This window comes from Danio aesculapii, chromosome 6 (genome assembly GCF_903798145.1).
Source record: "Danio aesculapii chromosome 6, fDanAes4.1, whole genome shotgun sequence".
NCBI lineage: Eukaryota > Metazoa > Chordata > Actinopteri > Cypriniformes > Danionidae > Danio > Danio aesculapii.
The window spans coordinates 50,892,528-50,917,605 of record NC_079440.1 but is presented as its reverse complement, the minus strand read 5'-3'; the positions used below and the strand labels follow the sequence as shown (position 1 = coordinate 50,917,605).

Below are 25,078 nucleotides of genomic sequence, written 5' to 3'. Positions count from 1 at the left end.
AATCCCAATTGTGTTTTTGTACCCCTTCCCCTTTGTTATTAGTTTTTATTTTAGTGTTTTTTTTAAAGCATGACGGTAAAACACAAACGCCAATATGAATATATTAAAACGTGCTTGTTTGTTGTAAAAATTTGTAATAATGACAAAAAATACTAATTTGTGCATCTCCTGACTTCAGTGTGCAGCCATGCTGCCATTGTGGATGGTGTATTCTGGGAAGTTTTGTATCCCTTGGTTTCTTACCCCTTGGTTTCAAGTGTGATCCTGAAAGGGCTATCTAGTCCTTCCCCTTAGCCCTAGCCTTCAAGCTAAAGAAAATCAGGACACCCCTTCACGTTAACGTGCAAAACGAGGGGTAGGGGTAAGGAAGAGAGGGCTAAGGGGTAAAATTGGGATTGGGCCTACTTTATATTGGAATATCCCAGGCCAAGTGCTGAATGTTGAGTTGGTTTATAAAATATCAGGGTTCCCACAGGTCATCATAGAATTTCTGGAATATCATGGAATTTCCGAAGGTCATGAAATATTGGGGATTTTTGTTTGTCATTTTCTGTTTTAGTTTCCATTTATCCAAATGTATATTTTCTCTTGTTTCGTGCCTGCTGTTATGGTTGGGCTATTTTGAGCTTCATTTGATTCCTTCTATGCTTATCAACTGGCAATCGCTTAAGTCAAACAAAGTCACCAATCTGTGCCAGTTAAATATACATTTGAAGACCTTGTGCTTCAAAATGACCACTTCAAACATTGAGAATTAAAAAGCAGATAACAGAAAGGCTAAATTTAACATTTGTAAAGGAGACGGAGTTCTTTGTAGCCAGGTAAATAGTAAGTAACTTAAATTGTTTTTAGAAATTCTGAGGTAAATTATCAATTATTTTTCTTATAGTGACAATTAAAGTCGTGCAAAATAATATTTATTCTAAAACCATTTTAATATTATGCAACGCAACCTGTTTTTCTGTTCAATACATGTCATGGAAATTAATTAATTAATTAATTCATTCATTTTCCTTCAGCTTAGTCCCTTTTTTTATCCGGGGTCACCACAGAGGAACGAACCGCCAACTTATCCAGCATATGCTTTACACAGCGGATGCCCTTCCAGCCACAACCCAGTAATGAGAAATGCCCATATATACTCAGATACACTCACGCACTATGTCCAATTTAGTTTATTTAATTCACCTCATGTCTTTGAGCTGTGGGGAAAACCGGAGCACCCGGATGAAACCCACACGAACAGGAGGAGAACATGTAAACCCTGAAATAAGCATGTTTCATGGATATAAGCAGTGTGTGACTTTTCATTATGTCCATACCAAAGGATTGGTCAGTGCAAACACTGCTAATCCATCAAATATAATGTTCTTTTATTGCCTTTCTATTCACATTGCATAATCTACTTGACAACTGACTAAATCAGGAGGCGCGATTCAAGATACACAGTGCCATAAAAAGGAACTCATTTATTCCTCTATTCTTAAGCACTGTGGGTGGAGGTGAAGAATTGCTCATCAGGTTTTTCGAGTTATATTGAAGCTGCATCCCTTTTCCTGAGCTCACAGCAATGCTGACATACAAGTACACATTTATAGAATGCAGAAAGCAATTCTCATTCAAAAAGTCTTTGGATATGATCATGGGTTTGATTAAGAATACTCAACAGTCACCTTTTTGTATGAGGAAGAAATATTTTTTACTATGATCACATTTCCTGTCAGTGTGTAAAAGATTATGGCTACTCAAAATCTAGGGCTCAGAACGTGAAATAATATGAATATTTTTATAAATATTAAGATTCATTTATTTAGTCTAGTTTGAAGTCTGCATTTCACTCTATTGAGAGTGTCAGATCAATGACCTGAAACTTTATATTGTTCTCATTTGGAGTTTACAATCTAGCGCACACTATACCAGCTTCAGTTTTAATTGAAATGCCATGCAGTTAAGAACTGTTAAGCTTTCACTGGCAAAACATTTACTAACATTGCATAATGTTTCTTGGAAATGTTTCACTTTTCGATAGGATTCGAGTCACGTATTTTCCTGTAGAATGGTGTAGTTCTGTCATTCCACCAGCAGGGGATAATAAGCTCATGTGGTCATGTGTACAGTACTTCAAAATCTCTGCTATGGCTCTTTTACACTTCATGGTTTTACTGCCTTTTTATGGTTTGTTTTCAATGAGTAGTACAGTTCAGTACAGTACTCATTCATTTTCGTTTCCACTCTCAAAAGTGCCAAAGTAATGAACCAAACCACGTATTTGGGACTCTTTAAGGTTTCCTAGTACAATACCTAAAGTACTAAAGGGTGGAGCTAGATTCAATGCAGAATGCTGATTGGTTTAAAAAGAATTGTCACTTGCATGTCCAACAAGCAAGAGGAATGTCAAGAAACAGCATTTTTAAATACACAATTGAAACACACAACAAGTGCTCACTGGGAAAATATGCCCAGGGATACATGTTTGAAAAATATGTAGTTGTGGTAACTGTACATATATGGGTAACTGTAACTGTCAATATGGCGAATAAAACCATGCAAGAACAGGAGCCAATAATCGATCACTATAGACTGACGTTTCTTTAAGGGAAGAAGCTCAGTCCAGATGTGTGCGTTTACGTTAGTTTTTGTGATCTACAAACACACTGGAATCTCAGCAAATACCTGCTTCACAGACATAAGAAATATATCCACATAAAGCTTGAAATCTGTACTTTTAAATAAACTACATGTGAAAACAAAAGTTTTTTTGTTTTGTAACTTTTATAAAAATAAATGCGATGTATAGTCCTTCCTGTCAAACGCACATCACATGACAGCAACTACTCAAACTCTCACAGACTTGTAAACAAAGAGTCGCTGTCCTTTCTGGGGGAGATTCGCCATCAAGGTCAAGTTGTAAATTACCTCTGAAGACCGGAGCAATCTGACGGGGCATAATTCAGAGGATAATAATGCGTAAGTTGGTTGGTGTCGTGATCTTGTTCTTTTCGTGTGCGCATGCGCATTAGCTCGGGAAGCCTGGAAAAATGCTGATTTTCTTTGATTCGAATGTTTAAAAACTAAATTTATGAGACGGCTGTTAATTAATTTTATTAATGATTCCAAATATGTATTGTAATCATAAACTTGGCAAACAGTTTCGGAGAATTTGATGTTTCCCCATTTGGACAAAATGCCTGAGCATACTGCCTAAGAGGCATTTCAAAAACGGCTGCCTATTGAAATGACTTGCCTTAAAGGGACTTTGGTAAAACAAACGCTACAGAGTGGTAATTACCTCTGTGTGGATGGTTTTTGTTTTTCGGTGTGACTTAATTGCTCAGTAGGTCACAACAAACACTGTCAGACTGAAGAAGTGTAGCTGAGCAGACAGGGGTTAGAGTCTGGCAAATGACGGTTGCAGAAATCCGGTAAAACTAAACCCCAAAAAAGCTGTGTGACGTTATGTTAGAAGTACACAGCCACAATTCGCTTTCTCTTCTAGATTGCTTTTGAAAACATTATCGGTTGGGTTTAGGGATGGGGTGTGTGGGTCACTAGATAGCAAGCTGATATATTATGCTTGATGATAAGCCAAAGTATGGACTAACATGGATACGCAGAAATGTACACAGCGGCCTCTAGTGGATTTACGAGAAACAACACATATGAGAAAATGTGCTCCAGTAATGCATTTGAGATTGTCAAAAATGTACACAGTGCCCTCTAGTGGTTTTCTAATCAAACAAAAACTCCAAGGAGATGTAGTCCAGGATACGTATATCTCAGTTTTCAAAAATGTATCCCTGGGCACATAATTCCAATAAACTCGGGTTGGATACACAACACTGTACAATAATGGCATGCAGCAATGAACCATGTTCTAACAGAGATCAACCAAAACTTGACAAAGCAAGAACAGGGTCTGCTGCATGTCCTCTATTGTTGTTTACAGGGCTGCTCACATGTCGCATCTAAACATTTGGATGAACGCAACTTTCTTTTTTGAACGAGAATGATATCAGTTAAAGCTTTATGGCGTATGCCACACTTATGAAGTAAGGGTACTCAGTGTTTGGTTGGGGGGGTGAGAGACCAAGTAAATGCGAGAGAGTCTACTACACTCCCTACACTGTGAGCTTTAAAAAAAATTCTGATATTTTTCTGTTTTCTGTAGGTTGATGTGACATCCTAGCCAGCCAAAATCCATGTGTGTTATGTAACGTCATCATAATCTTATTAAAACAACATTGTTATTGCTGTCAGACGACATTCTGTGAAACTATAATTACAAAAAAATCCTTTTAAATGAGTTTTTTTTACAAGCATTAAACAACAACTGTGAAATTGATGCAATTTAACTTTTGAGAAACTATCAGACCTGTCAGATGTGGCATGCACTAATTCCATACAGCAGAGAATGGCTGTGTGGAATCCCCCTTCATGTGCGGTCCGGAGAGCAGAAATTTGTAAATGCGTTACTATGTAGAGACAGAAATGACATGCCGTTGTGTAAATAAGATATTATTTATGGTTATTTAGCTTGTTTATTAAAATAAGTTGTGATCTGGCGCTATATAGAAAATAAAATGAACTTTACTTCGAGGGGGGCGGGGAAAGCCGTTGGTAGGGCGGTTGCTACCCTAATATAATGGTAGGGGAAACACTGGTACTATTGGCAGTGGAAATATAAGCCTGATCATAGTGTCCAGTACTGAACCATACTGTACTGTACTGTATTGAACCATACCAATGAGTGAAAATAAGGCATTAATACACCACAGTTGGTTTCAAGCTAGTAGTACACTGTGAAACCCAACAATCAACTTTATCAAATGAAATGAGCATAGTTAACTCAAAATTGAATGAAAGTTTATTCTATTCATTTGAAAAGAGTTTCGAACTCAGTGTTGAATGTAATGAGTTAACCTCATTACTTCAACTTAAATGGAGTTAGTTCACAGTACTCATATAAATTTGTTTTTTTCAACTCAAATAGTTTGTAGCAATCAGTTTCCTCAAAGGGTTTGAGTTGCCTAAACTTATTGGGTTTTACAGTACTCAGTTGGTTTGAGTTCTCCTCATTTATTGGGTTTTACTGTGCTCAAATTGACAGTAAGTTGACAGTACTCGGCAGGATTAATTTTTTAACTTAAATGGTTTGTTGCAATCGGTTTCCTCAAATGGTTTGAGTTACCTTAACTTATTGGGTTTTACAGTGTGTTGATACTAAAATGTGACAGAAGACATCAAACAAACTGTAGGACCATTTTGAATGACTGTATCAAAAATGGTCAGCAGACAAGGTAAATATGACCTTCTTGTTGGTAGCCGAGGAGCAGATTCATGGATGAGGCGACCCAGAATGATCACACAACCTTAGCGGCGACAGAATATTACACAATGATTCTATAATTATAATAGAGGGAAATTTTATTTTCAAGGAAACCGACTGAGCCTGATGGGTAGTTCCTATAACTGAGTTCCTAATAACTACCCAGTGTGAAAGCCCCTATTTGTCAGGGCCTTAAAACAGCCAAACCTGGACACTTTGATAGTGGCAGATTCACAAATCAATCTCTATATTGAAATAAGATGCACAAGCTAAAGATTTCAATACTTCCTTAACTATGCTGTAATGTGAATGTGACGAAGAATAAAATTGAAAAAAGGGACATGGTATGAAGAATACTCACTGCTCTCTCTCGTGAAAACAATTTTCAGTTAACCACAGTCACCCAAAACAGGAAATGCTAGTGGCTGGTTTTGTCTGTAAGAATAATTTCGCTAATGTGGTAGTCTTAAGTTTTGTTGCTTCAGCTTATTGTCCAACTCTGTATTTTCCACAGATGTTGACATTAGTTCTGTTTCCTTTACAGTGCCGAGACTAAAGTTGTGCTTTTCTTAAAAGTCACTTTTTTTCCTTTTAAAGAAATTACACTATGCTGAAACTTAACGTGGCAGAAATGAAGAAATTGTGACTTCAGATTAAGGAACTTGCTGGAAGGAGACACTTCCTCTTTTGAGAGGAGCCTGCAGTGGGGTTTGGCAGCTGAATCTGAACTCAAAAGCACAGCGAAATAGAATGCATTTCATATTTACATTCTATTCAGATGGTTTGTCAACTTATACGATACAGTTGCATCTCTAAAATTCAGTTTTTATGTGTCTCTGTTCTCTTAAATATCTGTATCCATGTGTATTTTGAGTTTGGTTTGGTATAGTTGTAAATAAGACAGAGACTACGTCCCTTTCAGAGCTAAAAAATAATCAAATATCTTGAATATTTTAGTGATGCACATGTCGACAAAAACAAAATAATATTCATAATAGATAGCTTGATATTTTAGTAGGAAATAATGTAATGAAAAGGAGGTGTGTGTGTGTGTGTGTGTGCTGGCACTTTGGCTGCTGTAGTCAACACTGGCTCATTCTGAAAACATAGCCCTATATACATTTCTGGAGATCAGGAATTATGTAGCCAGAAGTACGTATGGCTGCATTTCATCTTTAAAATCAACACTACAGTGTGGTATGACGCCGTTCCTTTTCGCGCTTACCAGCTGACCGTTTACCTCCATGTGGACAACTTTCCCACTGTTACCAGTTTTAGTTAGCTAGCCATGTACGTCAGCAGACTTGAGACGCAGAGAGAAGTTGACCAGGGCAACAGGGTTCGAGTTCAGCAAAGAACGGTTCCAGAAAGCGGGTTAAACAAAAACAGAAGCCAAAAGATAAAATAAAGAAGTAAATAGCCGGGTGAGAATGTGATTTTTCTTTTTGTGGATTGCTTTTTAAAACTGGGTTTAGGGAAGTGGGTGAGCGGGACAATCGCTGCTTTTGAAAACACTATTGGTTGAGTTTAAGGAGGAGGGTGGGTCAGTCGATTGGTCAGTCAGTCAGTCAACAGCGGCCTCTGGTGGATTACGCGGAAAACAAAAACTGCAAAAAAATGTACCTTCTAACGTATTTGGCGCTCTCCAGAAATGTATATAGTGGTACGTTTTCAGAATGAGCCTGGGTTGGCTTTAGTCCTGTCCTGGATACACAAATATAACTAAAACTGTCAAAAGGTGGCGACAAGTTTTTGTGTGAATAGCCGATACATTGAATCATTCATTCAAATGATTTGTTCAAACAGTTGATTCATTTACATACAAAACAGTGTATTTCTGAACATAGCACTGACATTTGATTCATTTAAAAACAATGGAACAAGCACAGCAGAGTTCCCCAGAGATGTTCCCCTCTGGGGTTTTTTACAGTATTTTAAACATATACTTTTGTCATGCACTATATTTAATGTTATCAGACAACAGTTTTTATCTGGTGAGATTTTAAAGAGCACGTAGGTTAGCCCTTTTTTTTCAGATTTAATATAAGTGTTTTGCATCTCCAGAATGTTTCTGTAAAGTTTCAGCTCAAAACACCCATCAGATTTTCTAAAAAACATTTTAAACTTGTAAAACTCACTCTTGATCATGTTTGATGATGATTGATGATCCTAGCGAACTGAACACACCTTTTATTCCCGGTTGCTTTGCGCACGTCTGGTCTTGTTGATATGATTATACACGTGACTACCGGGACATGTTAATTCGCGCAGCTGTCAATCAATTTGGTGGGCGGGGGGACCGCACTCCTACGTAAAGTTGCGGTCGGTCTGAAAACCGCTCCAATTGGTCGACCGTTTTTTATGTTGCTAAATTGAAAAAAAGGAGTGGGTGTGTTTATATCACCCCAATATGACGGTCTATACACCATACATGCACATATGTCTGTCCAAACAGCTTGAAAAGTAGATTTTTCACCATAGGTGCCCTTTAAAGGAAATATTTTTAAATGTGAATTCTTCTAAAAATGATATAATTTTTTATCAAATGTAACCGTTTTAGATTTTCATCTTATGTGTTATTAATTGCTGTTGATGTCTTTTTTACTGTTATAATTTAATATTGTAATAATTATTATAGAAAATAGAAACAAATGCCTTTTATTGTCACTGTACACATATACAATGTTCATTATATACATGTGCAATGAGATTAAGCCAATCTTACTACTCAGCGCAAACATGTAAATATATTCTTACAATACAAATCACAGTAAACAACAAGTTACAGTAAAAATAACTGTAGACGATAAACAGTAGTGCGAAAATCAGGGATGAGAGGGGATATTACAACTTTGATACAAGTAAATCATTCATTCATTCATTTTCCTTTGACACAGTCCCTTATTTTATCAGAGGTTGCCACTGTTGCCAACTATTCCAGCAACTATTCCAGTTTTACGCAGCGGAGACCCTTGCAGCTTCATCCTAGCACTGGGAAACACCCATACATTCTCACATTCACACACACTCATACACTAAGGTCAGTTACTTTATTCAATTCATCTATAGCACATGTCTTTGGACTGTGGGGGAAACCGGAGCACCCAGAGGAAACCCACGCCAACATGGGGAGAACATGCAAACTCCACAAAGAAACGCCAACTGACCCAGCCAGTACTCAAACTAGTGACCTTCTGCTAACCAATAAGCCACCATGCCACCCCCTTGTTTTTTATTTATTTATTTATTTTTTATTCTTGCTGTAAAACCTTGAATTATATTATCATTCTAACTGTATTATAATAGGCTTCATTGGACTTCATCTCCATTCATTTGGACTTTCAGGAGTGATTCAGGAATGTAGATAAAAACCGTGCAACACTGCAATAGTCACAAACTTGAAACGTTTGTAAAAATCTCATCCGATCTGCTGGGTCATGACTGTGTCCTCTGAAGCATCTTATTGCTCTCAGCAGATTAGGAAGAGAATGGCTTTTTATAATCCAGATTTAAAATAATGGCTTTATGGTTCTGTTCATGTTAGACTGCCTTCTTACCAGGAATGATATTTAGCAGAATAATAAGTCTTCTCCTTTCTGAAACTCATTATTTTAAATGAACACAATTAGCTGCACCTGGGGAAAAAAACGGGAGTTATTGTAATCAGTCACATTTACTCAGTAGTTCATTAAATTTGTTCTGCTGACAAGTCAAGACAAGCACAAAGACATTCATTCATTCATGTTCCTTCGGCTTAGTCACTTTATTCGTCAGGGGTCGCCACAGCGGAATGACCTTCAAACTTGTCCAGTGTATTTTGTATACAGCGGATGCCCCCCACACACACACTATGGCCAATTTGTTTATTCAATTCACATATAGCGCATGTCTTCGGACTGTGGGGGAAACTGGAGCATGGGGAGAACATTCAAACTCCACACAGAAATGCCAACTGACCCCGGACTCGAACCAGCTACCTTCTTGGTGTGAGGCAACAGTAACCACTGAGCCACCGTGTCATCCAGCACAGAGACATTAATATCGAAATAATCTAGAAATTGTAAACCTTTATAATAAAATGATAGTTTCTCTTCTTAATGTTAAAGGAAGAGTTCACCCAAAACTAATATTCTGCCATCATTTATTAATCTTTTCAAACCTATTTGTTTTTCTTTTTGTTGAACACAAAAGAAGATATTTTGAAGAATGCTGGTTGCTGGCACCCATTGACTTCCATTGTTTTTTTTAATTCAAATTTAATTAAATTTAATTAAAATTTAATTTAATTTTAATTAAATGAGTTTCAGCGACCAGAATTATTTTGTGTTCAACATAAAAAAGAAACTCATAAAGGATTAAATCAACATCACGGAGAGTAAATAATAAGGTCATTTTCATTTTTGGGTGAACAATCCCTCCAATAATGAATATATGCAATATCCTCCAATATGAAAATATTTATTTTTTATATATTAATAATTCCACATTACTAAAATTACTGAACACTTGTAAGTTCACCATGAAAAAGAAACTCAAAATCAATATCAGAGTAAATAATGAGGTAATTGTTATTTTTGGGTGAACAATCCCTCCAATAATGAATATTTGAAATATCATCCAATATATATATATATATATATATATATTCATGAGAGGGAAAATTCTTCAGCAGGATAGCGCTCCTTCTCATAATTCAGCCTCCACATTAAAGTTCCTGAAAGAAAAGAAGGTCAAGGTGCTCCAAGATTGGCCAGCCCAGTCACCAGATATGAACATTATTGAGTAGCTTTGGGTTAAGATGGAGGAGGCATTGAAGATGAATCCAAAGGATCTTGGTGAACACTGGGAGTCCTGCAAGAACGCTTTCTTTGCCATTCCAGATGACAAGTTATTAAAATAACTTTATTAAGTTATTTGAGTCATTGAATCAAGTTATTGTAATCAAGGCATGATCATATTTTATTTTGGTAAAATTAAAATAATCTAGAGATCTTTGCTCTTCATTTAAACCACTTCTGATGCCAAATAATCAACTAGTAGTCAAGTTATTATTTGTTGTTCTTAACTTTTGTCAGGTAGTGTAAATTAATCATTACACATTACTAAAATGACTCAAAAGCTATCAGTAAATATTATAAATTATGAAAATGCATGAGTGTTTCTGTTAGAGTGGATGTATTTAGTTGTTTATTTTTGAGCCATGGTCGCGGCAAACAGCAGTCACAAGGTCACCGTGTCGCTCAAAGCATCTTATATTAGCTGGTGTGAATCCATTTGTAAAAAACTTCACATGTTTTGCTATATAGACAATATATACCGTGCAGAATTGCAGCGTAGCACTGATCATGCATGCCGGCATCATTTGTTCTTTTATGTTGTGGTATCAAATCTAGTAATCTCTCACTGTACGCTTTCATATATAGATCAGGTTTGTAAGCCCAGACCCAGCTCTGCCTGCATGGGTCAGATTACTGTGTCATTCTGGGATTCTCTTTTCTCTCTCTTTTCTGGCAAATTGAAATCCTTGACATTTTAAAGCTTTTAACAGAAGCGGCGTTCAGACTGTATAAGACTGTATTTCAACTCAATATTCTGGAAATTAATGTACAGTTAAAATTATAATATTTCATTCTTTGTCAAATATTTTACAAGTGCTGTTTAACTGAGAACATTTTTAAACATTATAGTTATAAAAATCTATTTCTGTATACAGTTTATAATATTTTACTAGTTATTTTACAAGATACTATTCAACATAAGGGGCCATTTAAAGTGCAATTGAAAGGCTTAATTAAGCTTAATAAAGTTAATTAGGCAAGTCATTAGGTTTGATTTGATTTGGTTTGAATATATATATATTTTTTTCGAACAGAAATATCATACATAAAAATTATTTAACAATAAAACACATTTCAACATCGAGCGGGATGAAGCACAAGCTTATTATTTTCCCACCCCATTACCACACACATTATTCATCTATAACTCATTTCTTCTTTTACTTATCTCTTCTTTTTACATGAGACATATGAGCTTTACATGAGACATATTTTATCCTTTTGGCATCTTTGACATATTATATGTTTGATTCCATTTGTACATTTTATAATTTGAAACATAGACCCAAAAAAATACATAGTATTACAAACAGCCATTAATTGAAATTTCATCATACCTTTCTCATTTGATCCTTTATCAATCACCTCTATTCATCATTATATTCCTTTAATAATATTTATACAACTTTTTAATTTGAATAATATCCTGACATTGTTTAAGAATCTGTTCCATAATTTGACACTACATACTGACACACACACATTTTTAAAGTTGTCCTCGTTTTCAACCTCCTAAAATGTTGTTCTTCTCTCACATTATATCCTCCTTGTCTTTCTTCAAAAAAACTTTTGTATGCAATTCTGAAGTAATTGTTTTCTAGTTTTAAACATAAATTGTGCTGTTTTAAATTCAACCAAATCATTGAACTTAAGTGTCTTCAATTTAAATCATAAAGGATTTGTAATAAATACCCCACATTGTCTATCAGTCTGATTACTTTTTTCTCCATTGTACATAAGGATCATAAGTTATATTTATATGTATTCCCCCAAATTTCAACACAATAACTCATATATGGCAACATAAGTGTGTTATATAATACATTTATTGTCCAGGATTAATCTTGGTTTATACACTATTGCTACAGTTTTTACTATTTTTGATATCACATTATTTATTTGTGGTTTCCAACTAATCTTATGATCTAATACAACACCAATAAACTTTATTGCATATACTCTTTCTATTATTTCATTATCAATTTTGAAATCTATAATATGACTACTTTTTAATTTCCCAAATAACATAACCTTTTGTTTTACTTCTATTTAATGACTTGTTTACGTCAAACCACAGTTTCAATTTATTAATTTCTGTTTGAATTAACTCCATAAGTTTTGGTAAATTATCCCCAGAACCAAAGATACTTGTATCATCTGCAAATAAAATAAACTTAAACAACTCTGATATCTTACACATATCATTAATGTAAATTATAAACAATATTGGACCTAAAACCGATCCCTGTGGTATGCCACAATTTATATTTAGATATGAAGATTTATGGTTGCCAATTTCCACAAAATCTTGCCTATTTTTTTAAATAACTGCTTATCCAATCAAATTGTTCTGTAGCCAATCGGAAAAAAAATAATAATAAAAAAGATATATATATATATATATATATATATATATATATATATATATATATATATATATATATATATATATATATATTTATATATATATATATATATAAAGGGGTTAAGGGGCTTAAGGGGTTTAGTAATATTGAGCTTGAAAATCATAATCAAAAATTTAAAACTGCTTTTATTCCAGCCAAACTAAAAGAAATAAGACTTTCTTCAGAAGCAAAAAATATATTAGGAAAAACTGTGAAAATGTCCTTGCTCTGTTAGACATCACTTGGGAAATATTTGAAGAAATGTTATTAAATAAAATTATTTTGCCTTCAACTGTATATTTGAATGTATCTATAAGGGGAAAGATTACATGATTGTGGATTTCTGAAATGTTAAAAATAAATAAATATACGAAAATAAACATGTTAAATACTTTTGAAATCCTTTGAACATCAAATAATAGGGAAAAACAGCACAATGGTTACTAATAATAATAAGAAGAAGATAGTTCATTTAAACTGCAACTTGCCCAATTTGACTGACGCCGAAGGCTGGAGAAGCGTTGCAACGCAGAAATAAATTTGATTTTAGAAATATACTGTAGTTGGTAAAACTTCATCTTCATCCCTAATCCTACAAAGGATTGTTAATACCGTGAATTGTGACTGAAACTAAGGTGTTACCATATATGAGCAATATCATATAAGTACCAGTGCGATGTGGCTGTATATCGGCACTGGTGGGAGGCCTGCGATGTCTTATGCCGAGTTCAGACTCCATGATTTTAGCCCCGATTTTGACTCAGCAACAGGTTTTGAGAAATCGCAGACAAATGCCTGAAATCACAGACAAATCGGTGCTCGTTCACGCAAGTAACAATCACACAGTATGAACTAACAAAGACGCGATCTGAGAGAATCGCCAATGAGTCACCGATGCCTGTGAGATATTTGGTCTGCTAAATATCTGGAGCTATCGGTGAGTCAAATCGTGGGTACCTGCAGACCAGCGGGAGGTTGAGGGTGAAGTTCAAAGCGCTTATATTCAGTTTATTTATACCCAAGAAATGGAGGAAAAACGAGTGGAAATTTGGCAGGAGCACCCTTGTCTGTTTGACGTGTCATGTGAGCAATATCACGACTGGGTCAAAAAAGAAAGTTGAGAAGAAGTTGCTCATTTCTTTCAAACCCAGGTGAACAAATATGTACATTTTCTACCCCACTAAAGGCTTGTTTCTCGTTAATAACCAAAGATATACTATGTGTTTTTGGTTGTGAGATGTAGTTTGGACGAAGTTGTCGGTGATTCTTCCTATTGTAAAGTCATGCAATGTGAAACACCCTGTCGCCGATCCATCTTGCAGTGTAAACAAAGCAGCGACAAAATGCTAGCCCAGATAGTCATGCAGTGTGAAAACATCTGTGACACGATTACTTTGAAAATCATGCAGTCTGAACTCGGCGTTAGTGTCCCACCAGTGACGATATACAGCCTTATCACACTGTTACGGGTGTGACATTGCGTTTATACAACAGTTCGACAGTATAATCGTGTATATAATAAAAATATCATCAAACACGAGGAGTCTCAAAACCCTTTTGTATGAGGAACTACTTTATTCTGCCATTCCTTCACATCTGCAGTTGATGGTCAGAACAGCATAAACCGTTGCTACTTCACTAACGTCACTTTACAGCTAGTATTTGAATGATTCTCTAGCGTAATGTCTAAAGTGAAGACAAAACAGGTGATTTTGCTCACATTTTAAGATTATAAGGCTGAACGGCATGAAGTGCCATCAGTCTACTGAGATTTCCTAGTATTTTTCTGTTGCAATCGGGAAATCACAATATTACTATGGTATACTGTAAATACAGCATTACAACATACAAAAGAGAGAGATCGACTTAGAAAGTCATCTACCTGTTTAATAATGATTTGATCAGCAGTAGCTTGAAATCGCGTTGTTTTTCTCTCAGAGCTTATTATGCGGTCTTTGTCGCCATCTTGTGGATGAACATGGTTAACCGTCTTTGCTCAAAGACAGGCTAATGGCCGCCAACTTATAAATATTTTAAAATAGGTACTATACTTATAAATAAACTGCATAGTTGCAATCTAAACAACGACATTCTTGACAAAAAAGCCTCAAAAGTACATTATGTTGTCCACAGCTGCGATATTTGTCAAACTGTAGAGTGTCCTCTGCTTGTCACTGCATGTGGGCGAAATAATACACAAGGGTGAAGAGGCTGGATGAGTGCTGTTATTTGCAGAAATCGCATCGCTATCAGCCAATCAGATTCAAGAACCAGACAGAACTGTTGTATAAAGTCTAATAGATAAAGAGTTTTTTAAGATATATTATTTTGTTATTTTTCATGTTTTTAATTGAATAAATGCAGTAGTCATTTAGACATTTATATTTCGAATTACTTTTTGTAAAATTAATATATAACAGCAATGATTTGGTGTCTCTTTTAGGGTGATAAATGCTGGGAAGAGCATGCTGAATGAAGACCAGGCAGCCTGCGAGGTGCTGTACGTGAGGAAGATGAGCAGCAAACAACAGCGCTGCTCCATGTTACTGGAGGAAAGCGGGGTAAGAGAGTCTATGATGAAGAAAAAATAGTAGTTTCGTTAATTTAGTTTGTATCAGAATTGTGAATTGTGAATTTGTGAACACCAAATCAATAGTTCTTGGGATCAATATTTATGAACTCGGTGCAACAGATCTATATCTGTGTTTTAATGGAACTGTGCTGGGTCAGTTGAACTGGGCACAACTGGTCTAAGGTAAGATTATAAAAGATTTAGCTTGCAGAGGGAGCTGACCCTGGAGATCCCAGACTCAGACATCTGTTGCGGAAGAACAGTAATTTAAAATCTAATCTATATTTAAAGAAAATCCAGATATAATTTACAGGACGTACTGCCATTTAAAAACCCTAACCCTAAAGATCAGGACTAGGCATGGGCTGGTATAAGATTCTGACAGTATGAAAACCTTGGATAAAAATATAACGGTTTCTCTGTCTCACGGTATTGTGATTACTGCACAAAGCCATGAAATGAAATCATGGACATGTAATGTAGAGAACTGAAAACATGCTTTTTTATATGAATTAATAAATACAGGCTACATTTTCAATCAGTAGCTTTAGTTTATCACACAAGATGCCAGCACTGAACTGGTGTTCTGTTTATTTGCCCTACCTTGTCAGATTGTCCTACCTCCCACTCAAAAAGTAGGTTGCACATTTTGATGACGCATTATGCTACCCATCAGATTTTGCGACCAGTGTAAATTTTAATGTGTAGTAGTGTGATATGAAGCTGTAATATTGCCTACCTAATCCCTAACCCCAACCTCAGAACCATTTAAATAAAGTGTTGGTAGCATAATCTGATGGGTAGGATAAAATGTCAGGACTCCGGACCATTGTTTGTTTCACATTTGTAAAAGAAACTAAGAGATTTATCAACAACAGCACTATTGAAGATGTCAGTAGTGTTGAGGTATTGAGTTGATAACAGCATGTTTAAGAGATACAATGGACGATATGATTGTTAAATTTGATACACTGTAAAATTTGTATGAAAACCTGTTTATAGTGTTATTCATCATTGTTTTGTGGCTCTTTGTTTTTTAATGTTGTAGTTCAGACACAATTTAGTTAGGATGCTCTGAATTTTTACTGCCTGAAAATGATCGGCTGATAGTAGTATTTTTGGATTTCAGTCAAAATAGCTTGGCTTGTGTTTTGTTTATTGATAGAATTTAAGATAGTGACTTCAATTTAATCATTTAATAAAATAACAAATGATTATTACAAAGCATTTCTGTTTTTCTGCCAATGGCACCCAGAACTTTCGGTTTCACCCCAAAATGTTCATTTTGGTGCATTCCCACCATTTAGGCATCTTTACGTTTTTTAAAAGTATCCATTTACTTATAAAAACCCAAACTATATCCGTCTCTAATATTAACTATTCTGTAAACCAATGAATAGACAGCCGTCCACAATATGCTCAAAGTAAATCCACTGTTAAACATCCGCCAACTCAGATTTGCAGAATTTAGTATTTTGATATTAAACCGCTTGTTAATTCATGCTGTATGGAATACTGTTTCCAAGTCTAAGCCGCTACTCATTTGAATTGACACGTCGCACATTAAAGTGAATTTTATATAAATGATGGTGTACACAACAGTCTCTAAATGCTGCATCACAGACACCAATATTTTAACAATCTATAAAAACAATATATCGCTTTCTGGCCATCTGAAATTAGGCATGGATATATATATATATATATATATATATATATATATATATATATATATATATATATATATATATATATATATATATATATATATATATATATATATATATATATATATATATATATATATTGCCATCGTGATTTTCAAAAGTATTACATCGCTTTGTAAATCTTTATTACAGTTTGATATGGCACTGGCTTGGAAGCCACTTCACGTGACGTCACACTTAAAAAGCAGATAGATCTTACAAGTGGATAGTTCTGGTCCTGGTTCTTGATGCCGATTGGCTATTAAAGGTTGTTGCTTTTAAGTGAAGCAGTTATTCAAAACTGAATCCAATATAGAACAGCCTTAAAGCGTAAATGCAGATCTAGAGTAATATACTATTGAAGTCAGAAATATTAGCCCTCCTGAATTATTAGCCCCCCCCTGTATATTTTTTTCCCCAATTTCTGTTTAACGGAAAGAAGATTTTTTTAAACATATTTCCAAACATAATAGTTTTAATGACTAATTTTAACATAGGCTCATTCTGAAAACGTGGCCCTATATACATTTCTGGAGATCGCGAATTATGTAGCCAGAAGTACGTATGGCTGCATTTAGTCTTTTAAACGAATGCTATGGGGTGGTATGACGCCATTCCTTTTAGCGCTTACCAGCTGACCGCACCTCCGTATTGACAGCTTTCCCGCTGTTACAAGTTTGATCAGCAGCTCGCCATGTACATTGGTGGACTTGAGACGCAAAGAGAGGAGTTGATCATGACGAAGGGGTTCGAGTCTGGTGAAGAACGGTTCCAGCAAACGGATAAGACAAAAACTGAAGCCAAAAAAATCAAATAAATAAGTAAATAACAGGGCGAGAATGTGGTAAAATCTGAAAACGTGGTAAAAATCAGGCAAGAGCTTTTCTTTTTCTGGATTGCTTTTTAAAACTGTTGTTTGGGTTTATGGAAGTGGGTGGGCGGGTCAATCAGTGCTTTTGAAAACACTATTGGTTGGGTTTAGGGAAGGAGAAGGGTGGGTCAGTCGAGTGGTCAGTCAGTCAGTCACTCAACAGCGGCGTCTGGTGGATTTATGCGAGAACAGCAGGCGCGAGAGATATTTGAGATCTCAAAAAGCATACAGTACACAGCAGCCTCTGGTGGATTCAGGAAAACAAAAACTGTTAAAAAAATCATAGCTCCTGGTATGTATTTGGCACGCTCCAGAAATGTATATCGCAGTACGTTTTCAGAATGGGTTGACTAATTTCTAATAACTGATTTATTTTGTCCTTGCTATGATGACAATAAATAATATTTTACTAGACATTTAAGATACTAGTATTCAGCTTGAAGTGCAATTTAAAGGCTTAACTAGGTTAATTAGGCAAGATACATTAATTAGGCAAATCATTGTATAACAATGTTTTTTCTTTAGACAATTGAAAGTAAATATTTCTTAAAGGGACTAATAATTTTGACCTTAAAATTGTTTAAAAAAATTAAAAACTGCTTTTATTCTAGTGGAAATAAAACAAATAAGACTTTCTCCAGAAGAAAAAATATTATAGGAAATACTGTGAAAAATTCCTTGCTCTGTTAAACATTAATTTGGAAATATTTGAAAAAAATAAATAATCACAGGAGGGCTAATAATTTTGACCTCAACTCAAAATGAAGCAAGTTTCCAACACAAGCTGCCTTTTAGGTCTTGGTGAAGTGAATGCTGAAGTGAAACTGTGCGAGTTTTGATCATGTGATCCAGTGAGTGCTATAGTCACCTATTCTGACCTTTAAAGTGTGTGTTTGTATGTGCATGGGCAGAGGGCTACAGGTCTGATCTCGCTGATCCTCATCCACAGTCTGAACCTTGCATCCCCTTCATCTTACCCCAAAATGACACATGTAATCCAAAGTGGAAAGCTGTTCAGGTCTGATTGATTAAAGCGTCTCCTCCAGTAATAATGCATCGACAACTAAATAAGTAGGATTGTGACATCTGTTCAAAGGGAGGCTTTAGTATCGTGTGGTCGGATGTAATTCTGTATTTATCCTTCGTTTACGTTGACCTCTCGCTGCCCTTCTCACTGATCTTCAGGCATCACATATGTTTCTCTTACAGTGGGATTGGAGAAATGAACAACAGAAACAAATAAGCCAGTAGTTTATCCATATTCTGTATGGTTGACAACAGCTTTTTATGTTTGTGACTGGTTGCCAGGGTGTTGCTATGCAGTTGTTATGGCTTTCGGAGTTTATTTTAGCAAGTTGTGTTCTAGAATGCTGTTGTGTTTTTTTTAGCATGATGTTTTGTGGTTGCCAGGGTGTTGCTATGCATTTGCCTAAATGTTGTGTTTTTAGCATGGCGTTCTGTGGCTGCCAGGGTGTTGCTATGCATTTGCCTAGGTGTTGTGTTTTTAGCATGGCGTTCTGTGGTTGCCAGGGTGTTGCTATGCATTTGCTAAGGTGTTGTGTTTTTTAGCATGGCGTTCTGTGGTTGCCAGGGTGTTGCTATGCATTTGCTAAGGTGTTGTGTTTTTAAGCATGGTGTTCTGTGGTTGCCAGGGTGTTGCTATGCAGTTGCTAAGGTGTTGTTATTTTTTTAGCATGACATTTTGTGGTTGCCAGGGTGTTGCTATGCATTCGCTAAGGTGTTGTGTTTTTTTAGCATGACGTTTTGTGGTAGCCAGGGTGTTGCTATGCAGTTCTAAGGTGTTGTGTCATATTTAGCATTATGTTCTGTGGTTTCCAGGGTGTTGCTATGCAGTTACGCAGAAGTTTTAAGTATTTTTTAGCATGGTGTTCTGTGGTTGCCAGGGTGTTGCTATGATGTTGCTAAGGTGTTGTTCTTTTGAAGTATGATGTCTGTGGTTGCCAGGGTGTTGCTTTGCAGTTAGTAAGGTGTTTTGTTTTTTAGCATTATGTGCTGTGGTTGCCAGGGTTTGCTATGCAGTTACTAAGGTCTTGTGTTTATTCAGCATTATGTGTTGTGGTTGCCAGGGTGTTGCTATAGAGTTACTAAGGTCTTGTGTTTTTTCAGCATTATGTTCTGTGGTTGCCAGGGTGTTGCTATGGAGTTACTAAGGTGTTGTCTTTTTTAGCATTATGTGCTGTGGTTGCCAGGGTGTTGCTATGGAGTTACTAAGGAGTTGTTTTTTTAACATTATGTGTTGTGGTTGCCAGGGTGTTGCTATGCAGTTACTAAGGTATTGTGTTTTTGAGCATTATGGTCTGTGGTTGCCAGGGTGATGCTATGGAGTTACTAAGGTGTTGTCTTTTTTCAGCATTGTGCTGTGGGCACCAGGGTGTTCCTATGCAGTTACTAAGGTCTTGTATTTTTTTGAGCATTATGTTCTGTGGTTGCCAGGGTGATGCTATGGATTTACTAAGGTGTTGTCTTTTTTCAGCATTGTGCTGTTGGCACCAGGGTGTTGCTATGCAGTTGCCTAGAATTTTTTTGTATTTTTGCAGTATTATGTTCTGTGGTTGCCAGAGTGTTACTATGCAGTAACTAAGGTGTTGTAAGTGTTTTTTAAGCATGGGTGTTCTGTGGGCGCCAGGATGTTGCTATGCAGTTGCCCAGAATTTTAGCGTATTTTTTTCAGCATTATATACTGTGATTGCTAGGGTGTTGGTATGGTATGCAGTTGCTAAGGTGTTGTGTTTTTTAGCATGGTGGTCTGTGGATGCCAGGGTGTTGCTATGCAGTTGCTAGGGTGTTGTTTTTTTAGTATGGTGTTCTCTGGCTGCCAGGGTGTTGCTATGCAGTTGCTAGGGAGTTGTTTTTTTAGTATGGATGTTCTCTGGCTGCCAGTATGTTATGCTTTGGTTGCTGGGGTGTTGCATGTAGTTGCTAGGGTGGTACTTTGTAGTAGCTCATGGGTTTTGAGTATTTTTTCCAGCATGATGCTCTGTGGTTGCAAGGGTGTTATGTATGGTTGCCAATGTGTTACTATGGAGTTTATTGTTGCTGTATGGTTACTAAGGTGTTGTTAAATATGATGTGCCTGTTTGCCAGACTATTGCTATGCAGTCTTTTTTTTTTTGTAAGTTGCTATGTGGTTACTAAGGTGTTGTTATGTTGTTACAAATATGATGTGGATGTTTTCCAGGCCCTTGCTAGGAACAAATTATTATTATAATTTTTTTGGCAGTGTTTTTAACATGTTGCTATATGGTTGCTAGTAAATTATATTGGCTATTTAATCTCACTCACGTGTTTGGCATGATATGTATTCATCAGTTATATCTGATTTGTCATTTGTCCTTTGTGTAGGTTACAAACCCCCCGAAATGGACTGGTAATCTCCAGCAGTGTTTACTCACGAGAGGTTGTTAACCAGGACAGCGACTTCTGTCTCGTTTCGCTTTGCATGCGTCACGTGACACTGCCCTCCCCCCACTTAATACCCTCTCTCAACTCTAAATCAATTACATCATCCCATCATCTGCTGCTCCGCCGCTCTGACAGAGTCTGCATACACACAAACAGCAGATAAAAAGATAGCAAGGCCACGTATTCACTTGACTCAGACCTCTTGCTCTTCAGACCCTGAAATCCAGCCACAAACAACTGCGTCTGTCACAGGCCTTCCCGGCCGACTGTTGATCTCACATGATTGAGCGAGCGAGTGTAAGCTCTCAGAGTTAATCTTGTCAACAGGTAATGACAGGAAATTGAGATTGGAGAGTATTTCTAGAAAAGCTGTGGAAAAGGTCCAGATGCCACCCTGTGGTTTTGAAAAGGCTTTGCATGTTATTGTGCCAACTTCAAATGTGTGATACTGATTGGTTCATTGTTGCATGCTGGAGACTCTTTATCTACATTTTCCACATTTTATGAATGACTTTTGTTTGAGATAGTAAAATAATCTCTAATAGGTTTACTCAGAACGATAACTGTTCCCTGTGGTCAGTTATTTAAGGTACTCTAAAATTATTTTTGCTAAATAGACTCTATGCACAGCTAGAGTTTTAAAGCCAGCGATAAACTTTCGGTGAAAGCTTCATGTGACTATTTTCAGTTTCACAAGGTTGTTTTTACAGCATCGATGTTGTAATGTAATCACACTACTTTCAGTTAAATAGACTTAAGCGTTCAATTAGTTGTAAAACAAGTCAGTAGCAACAGGCTAGCACAGAAACCCCATTAAAAATACTGAGGTAAAATAAACTGTCATATTTTAAAGACATGGCGGGAGAAAATGTAATTTAATGCAGTGCTTAAACATGACAATTTTGTAATGGAAAGACAATTCAACAGAAGCCCTTGGGCTGCCTGGCTGAAAATGAAAAGTCTGTGTGTTGCAAACAATTATATGGGCTGAATTTAAACAAACAAATTAAATTTAGTAATGTTCAACTTACCTTAAAAACATTGGTAAAATCCTTTTTTTCAGTGCACTTTTTTCCTTTTCTGGTGTAATGTGTAGAAATACCTGTAATGGTTGCAAGGTTATTATAGTTAACGAAAATGAATGAAAAAACTAACCTAAAACTGTATTGTGCATCTACAAAACTAACTGAAACTAACTAAAATTATAGCAAAAATGTCCTTCGTTTTCGTTATTGTAAATGTTTTAAATGCATACTGTAAGCCTTTTAGAAGTTAATCTATTTACTTCATGCTGTCAGGTGTTTGATCGTACAGCACCTCAGAGTCCTGATGCCATTGGCCAGATCAAGCCGGGCCTCCTCCAGTCTCCTCGCAGTTGATGATTTGTGTAACAGATTTGTGACCAATAATGGGTTTTATTTCTGTATTAGTGATCGCGATCACGAACAAACCTTTCTTTTTAACCGGATTTTCTAAGTGAACCGGTTGAACTAATTCACCAAATCAAACTGAATCATTTGAAACAAGTTGCGAGAGTAATGTTTAGCACTTATCCACAGACAACTTACTTTTTGCATGGCTGAAACCCCCCATGACTTAAAATAAACAAATTTACAGCTTACTGCGTTATTCAGTTATTAGAACAGTAAACTGAGATCAGATTTAAGAAGCGGTGAATCAATAATTCTGCGCATTCAGTATTGCAGCGCGCACTGATTCAGTGGACCGAACACATTATCTGCGTCCGAAACTGCATACTTCCATACTATACATTATGCTAAAATCAGTATGCGAACTCATGAATGGGAGTGAAACGATGCAACTGACGCAGGTAGGTCATGTGACCATGACAAAATGGCGGATGTAGTACATTTGAATACCATTCATACTTTTCACATCCATACTGTATAGAACATACTTTTTTAACGGCCGAGTATGTTTAAATTTAAATGCAATACCTACTGAGTAGTAGGCAGTTTCGGATGCAGTCAAACGATACATGACATCCTGCTGTGACTGAACTAAACTTGAACAATGTTAAGTCCAAACGTGGGAAGATTGTCATAAAAGATGCTGGTCACGTTAAAGATTCGAACTTCCCATCACTCTAGTGTATCTAACCTCAGAAGCAACCTTGCACACTTAAGCGTGCTGTCTTGTGGGCTGTTATATTTGAGGATGGGTAGATGGTAGTGTTGTTGTGTCAAACAAAAGTAGGTTGAGTTTTTATTAAACAATATTTATTCTGATTATTTTGAACCTTGCACCTAACAAACCTAACAAATATCCAAATTTACATAAAAACAACAAACAAAAAACTAAAACTAACACTGAAACTAATCAAAACTAAACTAAAAAAGCAATTTCAAAATATAAAAAAATTATAAAACATTCTACCTCTAAAAACTAATTTAAACGAACTGAATTTGAAAACAAAAAGTCAAAACAAAATAAAAACTAAACTATTATAACATTGAATGGTTGGTAGTCTGATTACATGAAAACAAAAAAAACACAGTTGAGTCTTACCCAACAGGTCAAGCTTCAGCTAGATGGCTTGATCCAGTTCACCCCTACTGGTAGAATATGTAACTGCAATATCATGGAACATCTTAAAATGCGTCAAAATAAAGAGCATCTTAATGAAAGTAGTTAGTAGAAAAATATACAAATAATAAAAAAAAAATATATATATATATATATATATATATATATATATATATATATATATAATTAATGTAGAAGTAGTAATAATAATTACTATAATAATAGTTATTATTATTATTATTATTATTAATATTACTGATATTATTAATATTATTATTATTATTATGGGATTTACTGTGGCGCAGTGGATAGCATGATTGCCTCCCAGCAAGAAAGTCGCTGATTCGAGCCCCGGCTGGGTCAGTTGTCATTTCTATAGTTGGCATTGCTATAGGTGAATTGAATTAGCTAAAATTGTCCATAGTGTATGCGTGTGAATCCAAGAGTGTATAGGTGTTTCCCAGTGATGGGTTCCAGCTGGAAGGGCATCCGCTGCGTAAAACGTGCTGGATAAGTTGGCAGTTCATTCTGCTGTGGCGACCCCTGATAAAAAAAGGGACTAAGCCAAAAAGACAAAGAATGAATGAATTATTATTATTATTATTATTATTATTATTATTATTATTATTATTGTGATTATTGTGATTATTGTGATTATTATTATTATTATTATTGTGATTATTATTATTATTATTATTATTATTGTTGTGATTATTGTGATTATTATTATTATTATTATTGTGATTATTATTATTATTATTATTATTATTATTATTATTATTGTTGTGATTTATTATTATTATTATTATTATTATTATTATTATTATTATTATTATTGTGATTATTGTGATTATTGTGATTATTATTATTATTATTATTGTGATTATTATTATTATTATTATTATTGTTGTGATTATTGTGATTATTGTGATTATTATTATTATTATTATTGTGATTTATTATTATTATTATTATTATTATTATTATTTATTTTAATAAATCATTATTAACATGGAAAATATTCATTTTAAACTTTGAATAAAATAAATAAACACATGAGAGTAAAAAAACTAATAAAGTTGTATTACATTATTATTTATTATTATAAATTAATAATTAATAATCATTAATAATTATAAAAAATCTTTTTAAAATATCAAATTAATTTTAAACATTAATAAATGAATACATTTTTAACAATAATAAATATTAAAAAAATTATTAAATAAGATCAAATGAGTTAATTAATCAATCCAGAAAGCAATAGAATAAATAAATAAGGCAGCAGCTATTGTCTTATGTAAAAATACTAATTTTATTAATATGTTTTTATTAAAATGACATCAAAACAAATAAATACAAATGTGATTAAAATGAATTAATAATTGAT

General features: G+C 35.2%; 1 protein-coding gene across 1 annotated transcript in view; it reads left to right on the top strand.

Moving 5' to 3' along the window:
• LOC130230196 (protein phosphatase 1H-like) overlaps nt 1-25,078 on the top strand; it is a 47,541-nt gene that overhangs the window by 5,908 nt on the left and 16,555 nt on the right. Inside the window, exon 2 of the mRNA XM_056459148.1 lies at nt 15,013-15,130. Coding sequence (XP_056315123.1) covers nt 15,013-15,130 — 118 coding nt within the window. The remainder of the gene's footprint in view (nt 1-15,012; nt 15,131-25,078) is intronic.